At 43.8% G+C, this 6,214-nt stretch overlaps 1 protein-coding gene across 1 annotated transcript; it reads right to left on the reverse strand.

Annotated features, from left to right (window-relative positions):
- Positions 1 to 1,435: 1,435 nt before the first annotated feature.
- Positions 1,436 to 2,955, reverse strand: LOC106555213 (claudin-9). Its single transcript, XM_014073998.2, has one exon. The coding sequence runs from the start codon at positions 2,344 to 2,346 to the stop codon at positions 1,690 to 1,692; it is 657 nt and encodes a 218-aa protein (XP_013929473.1). The 5' UTR covers positions 2,347 to 2,955; the 3' UTR covers positions 1,436 to 1,689.
- Between the last annotated feature and the right edge of the window lie 3,259 nt (positions 2,956 to 6,214).

The following is a 6,214-nucleotide window of genomic DNA, read 5'->3' on the forward strand; positions in this document are numbered from 1 at the left end:
TCCTCTGGTGATGCTGCTAGATGACATCATCTGGCAGCTCCGTATAGTTGCTAAATAAGAGGGAAGAAGCATCAAGCTCTGACATACCTTAGAAACAAAGAGCTGCAACATCCCCTTCCCAAACACTGACTAGAGCTGACCCCTGGGAAAGAGGAGAACCACTATAAAAGGATGCCGTTCCTTCCCCAAACTCTGCAGCTGGTCCAGAAGGATAATGCAATCATTGGTATTGAAGCCACGGAGAGGTCAAGAGCATTATTCCCATCCCCACTCCCCCAACTGTCATCAGCAAGCACAACCAATGCTGTCTCTGTATTGTTCTATACTATACTCTATTGTACTATACTATACAGGTCAAACTCAAGGCCCGCAGACCGAATTCAGCTCATGGGGTACTTAGATCTGGTCTGCAGGGTCTCCTTGGAAACAGTGAAGGACTGGGCCACGGTGCCTCTGCCAGTGAAAACGGGGTCTGAGGGGACAGCACATACCCCCGGCTCTGTTTTCACTGGCAGAAGGCTAACAAAACAAACTAAAAGCAAAATAAAACAAAAGGATAAATGTTTCCCCTTTTGCATTTGAGCATCCAAGGGACAGGAAAGGGGAAAGGGAAAGAAAAAGAAAAAGAAGGAAAGATGTGAAGAGAGCAAGGAAGTAAAAAATCAGGAAAGAGGGGAAGGGAGAAGAAAAAAAGAAAGGAAGGAAGGAAGGAAATACAAGAAAAGGAAGGAAGGAAGGAAGGAAGGAAGGAAGGAAGGAAGGAAGGGTTATATGAGGGGGAGGGAGGATCTGAGGGAAGTCCTGCCTTAGCACTTGCTGACCACAGGTGCCCCTGACACAAATGACGTTGAGCTGGCCATGCCCACTGCAACCCCCCAAAGTCAAACACAACCCTGATGCAGCCCTCAATGAAATCGAGTTTGACACCTCTGCTATACAGCACGAAACCCGACTTAAATGGATCCAAATAATCTCTTTCCTGCAAGATCTTCTGCTGCAGATGCCTAGCCTCTTTTCATTATGGTAACATTCTATTCAAAAGTCGATTGGTTGGAAACTTAACTCATGCTTCATCATCTCTGACAGGCCCGCTTATGAGGACATCCAAGTGGTTTAGAAGCCCAAGGCACACCTTGTGTCTCACAGTGCAGTCTTCCAAGAGAAGGAACAGCCTGAACTCTTTGAAAGGACAACAGGAAAAAGGAGAAGACCACTACTTTGGCCTAATTACAGTATCTCATTCTCCAGATGGCAAAGCCATTACCATGGTATTTCTATTCTTCTTCATCTACCTCTTTATTTTTTACCTCCACATGTTATGCACTGTTAACTTATCCATACATTTGTCCTAAACCTGCCCTTGTTTGTTCAGCTGCCCCACTTGTTCCTGCATTCCACTTGTGTTTGCTGACGTGTTCATCTCATTTGAAAAGATTTGTTCATTCTTTCACATATCCCTTTATTTGTTCACATTTCCTCAGCCACTCACATTACTCATTATACTTCTATACCCACACATACACGCACATATACCACATGCACCAACATTCCAGAATTGCCAGATATCATAGCTGAACCCAAACTGATAAGGTTGTCCTATCTTCCTGTTCCAGAAGTCAATAATGCCTGTCCTAGTTTGGGTCATGCAATATCTGGCAAATTTCATCACCATCCCACCGCTACAACTGCTCATACATAATCCCGCTTGTCAATCGTACTGCCTGGTGGAGCAGTAGATCTGGCTGGAACAGAGTATGCAATACGGCCTGGGTAGCGGTTGTCCCGTGGTGGGCAGGAGCAGCACAGGAGTGATCCTCCAAGGAGTAGTAAGGCCGAAGCTGCCCAACCAACATAGAGAGCAGCCCCCAGTTCCCTTTTGAGAGGTTCAGCCACAATTGGATTGTAAAAGTCACGGATGATGGAGTTGGCAGACCAGCAGACAGGAATAAGTGTGAGAAGTCCTGAGACGATAAAGAAGGCACCCGAGGTAATGACAATACGTGCCTTGGCACCTTCTTCTTCCACGCAGTTGGTACACTTGGCTCCAACAATACTCACCAACAATGCCAGGATAGCAAGCACCACAGAGATAACCATGAGGGCCCGGGCAGCTTGAATATCTTGAGGCAGGGCTAGCAACGAATCATAGATCTTACACTGCATCTGGCCAGTACTCTGTACAACACAATTCATCCACAGTCCCTCCCAGATTGTCTGCGCCACAACAATGTTGCTTCCGATGAATGCTGAAACCTTCCACATGGGCAAGGCACATGAAAGGATGGTCCCCAACCAGCCAAAGATACAGAGGCCCATTGCCATGATCTCTAGCCCTGCAGATGCCATTATGGGTATCCTTCACCTTGGCTACAAAATGCACACCTCTTTTTTCTTTCTTTCTTTCTTTCTTCTGCTGCCTTCCGTGAGGACCGAAGATGGTGGTTTATGGACAGCGACGCCACACTGTTCTGAACAGAAATCAATGAAGACAAGAATTCCAAAAATACACCCTCTAAATGGTGGTATGCAATGTCAGACGTCTATGTTCTCGCCCTGAAAGCAAACGCCTAATAAATAAATCCTAAAAGAATATTGCACTGAGGTGGCTATCCAAGACAAAGAAACCTACGGAGCTTTTCGGCAAAAATTAAGTCTCTCTAGTAGATTAGCCAGCAGAACTGTTACAAAAGAGGCCTTCTTGGGTTACCTGCATATGGAAAGCAGCCTCGAAGGTGGAAATCTATAGCTTCCGAGAGTCTGTTTTTGATGTAGGGTCATCCAGAAATAACTGCCTGTGGTGTGTCACTTTAGGAGCTGGGTTGGAGAAAGGTAGACCAAAGTCTGAAAGGTAAAGAACCCCTAAAGGGGAAATAAGGATAAATCCAGTGCTATCTTTTCTCTGTGGCTCCAACAACCTGCTTGTTATTGCATTGTTCTGCTTCACAGGTACCTGTTGTCTAGAAGGATCCCAAGGGAGCTTGAGCTTAGGGACAGAGAGGGGCGGGTTATATGAACCCCCAACAGGTGGCTGGGAGGGGCACCAGACCAATCTGAGAAGGGCATTGGGGGATCCATGGTAACCAAGACCTGGGTGGTGATGTTATGGAGAGAGTTTGAATATTTCTTTATTTTCTGCTGGCTAGTTGGGAAGCTGCCCATTCCAGAGGAGAAAGAGGGGGGAGAGGAAGCGGCCGAGAAAAACAAGCAAGGGTGGAAAGGGAGGGAGGGAGGAGGAAAGACAGGGAGCTATAGAGGGAGTAATCGTGGTCAAATTCTTCTAGAAAAGGTTTTTTTTAAAAAATAGAAACTTTTAGATATTAATTAGGCCGACCAGGCATAATGCCAGAGTTACATAGACGTGTCACATCTACTATATAAATTAACTGAAAGCTTTCACAAAGGTCCACATGCATGCATGTACACACAACCAACACAAAAACATCCCGTAATTTTTGTTACACAAATGCAACTCTCTTTAATAAATGCATCACAGAAGCTTTTGTGAAGTTCGTTTTGTAAGATAAAATATTATCTTGAGTTGCACTGAAAGAATAGACAGAACTACTATTGTTAACAGTGGTCGGTCACAAAATATTTGTTGGAGCAGCATAATCTGATATTAGTATTATATATTAATGTGCATAATAATATGATTAAAAACACCCACAACCTATTCAAACTAAAGAAGACAGAATTTGTTCTGATTATTTGTATTTTAATGGATTCAGTCCTGTTGTTAACTGTATGAGTTTGACCAAGTCGCTTTTAGTTCAATATGTTGGGAGAACCGAGTCAATGTTGGTTAAATAATAAATGTTATGTATTAATCCAGTCCTTGGGACTTACAGATGTGCTTATCCATGTTGTGATTAGGGTTACTTTAGCACCCAAACCCAGTTAAAAAGTTGTGACTCTAGATGAGTTCTTTAGCTTCAGTGTGAAACCAGAATTGCAATTGATCTAAACCTTGGTATGCACAGTAATTCTCAATTTTTACCCATTTTAGCATGTATGGACTTCACTTCCCAGAATTCCCCAGTCCAGAATTCTGAGAATTGTGAAGTTCAAGTGTTTGTGTATGTGCTTGTGTGTCAGGGGTGGGTTGCTCCCGGCATTACTGCCATTTCAGTGTGCGCAAAAATCTCTTTGCTCACACGCACACCAGATGTGTGTGTTCCATGCGCATCTGCATTTGCAGAAAAATAGGTCTGCTCATGAGCAAAAAAACCACATTTGTGCAGTTACAATTGTTCTGCACATGCGCAGAACCGAAAATCAAGACGGCGGCCCATAGGAGAACCAGTGCAGGGGCGTGGCAGGCTTGGGTTGCTGCCTGTTCCAATGACCCAGGCTGCCAAACAACTACTGGTTCTGCCGAACCAGTCTGAACCATTAGGAACCCACCCCTGATGTCTATCTGTGAGAGAGGGAAGATGGATGAAATATCAATTTTAACCTCTTTTTCCTGCCTCAGGATGCAAAGCTAAGACATTAGAGTGGTCTCAAAATGAGATTACTCCACCCATGCCATCTCTGCTGCTTCTGCCTCCCAGAAATATGCAGAGAGAAGAAAAGGGGACACCAATATGATAAATGGATATAAATTATATATACTTTCCTGTTACTCCTAGGTTTTTCAGCACTACAGCCATTAGCTATTGAATTCTCCCGCCTAAATTGACTAGAACAGAAACGAGCTTAAAAGTCCATTTCCAGATGTCAACCCCTTTCCCCTCTTTGGCCTGGTATTGTACCCCTACTAAGGGATTCCTCTGGTGCGTTACCTTTTCTACCTGTGCTGGGAAAGCAAGTGTTAATTGCTTTCCTTTTTTGTGGATAGGTCTTTCAGGACATGTGGACTTTAGTCCACATTTCCTTCTGTTGACTTCATCTCATACATGAAACTTTTCTATCTGGTGAATCGATTGGTTAAAAAAAGGAGATGGGAACCACCATTTCCCAATTCTTCCTGTCCCTTGGGCTACAAAAAACTGGCGATATTGTTTCAAATAAAGATCCTAGTAGCATCTTTTCTGACCAATTTTATTGAAAGACTCTAACTTTCAAGAGCTGCAACTCATTTTATCAGATGCACTGAGCGCTAGACTGATGTAAGGTTTAAATTGGGATAAGGTATGGTGAGGGGTGTGTGTGGAAGCGAGGGGACAAGAGGTTAGTTGTGTAGATGCAGGTTATTTGTGAGACAGAGCATACATATCTTATCAACTAACACTTATAATGTGTTAAAAACCTTTTGTGTTTGTTGAAATCTTCTGAGATTGTCTAAAACCTTTGAGCCAGCAGTCTTTTGCTGACTGGTGGTGTTGGTCTCTCCCCCCCCCCCCCAGATGGTCATTGTAAGGTCTGTCATAGAGGTTAAAAAGCTGTGATATTATTTTGTCCTTGTTTTGACTCCTGTTGTCAAACTTGTGTCCATTCATTCTTTTGCAAAAAGTGTGTCCCATTTGATTTATGTATAATCTGGGAGATCAGAATGAGCAAGTGTTGGTGATATATATATATAGAGAGAGAGGTGGTATTCAGCCAGTTCTCTCCAGTTCAGGCAAACCAGTAGTGGCGGCTATGGGAGGTTCTGCCCACCCGACCCGATGTAATGCGTGAGCACTGCGCATGCACAGAAGGCGGTGCACATGTGGAGACACGGCACATGCAAGGGAAGCATGGATGCACACTCACACTTGTGAACTGGTAGGAAAGGTACGTGAATCCCATCGCTGGTATAAATATGGCTCTTGAATTTTCCTGTGGCAAATTCCAATTTCCATGTTAGCATCACTATTCTGTTGTTTGTCATTCTTTGTGAGAATCTGCTTTGGACTGGACAATTGTCTGAATGCCAACTGGTGTCTGAAAAAGCGCGGTGTCATTGTCTAATATGGATTGTAGCTTATTAATAATGCATTTGAGTATTTTTAGCAGTTAGCTGGAAGAACCTGCAGAGGTCTGGCAGAACTGCTGTACATTTCACCTTGTTAAAAATCCACCATTTCATCAATGAACCTGCCAAGGGAGAGAGGGAAGGAAAGAAATGATAGTGAGCATTAAAAAAAAAAATTTCCTGTATTTCACTGATCAAAATACCTTCAGAAGAGGGAAGACTCTAGTAACCCAGGGCAGGATGGCTGGGGAAAACAACAACAGCCAGTGACCAGAGGGAGGGGCTATGCTTGCCACAGCCAGCAGACAGTAGTTG

The sequence above is a fragment of the Thamnophis sirtalis genome, unplaced genomic scaffold (assembly GCF_051295495.1).
Source record: "Thamnophis sirtalis isolate CommonGarterSnake01/CBP01778 unplaced genomic scaffold, rThaSir2_p1.2 scaffold_4, whole genome shotgun sequence".
NCBI classification, from domain to species: domain Eukaryota; kingdom Metazoa; phylum Chordata; class Lepidosauria; order Squamata; family Natricidae; genus Thamnophis; species Thamnophis sirtalis.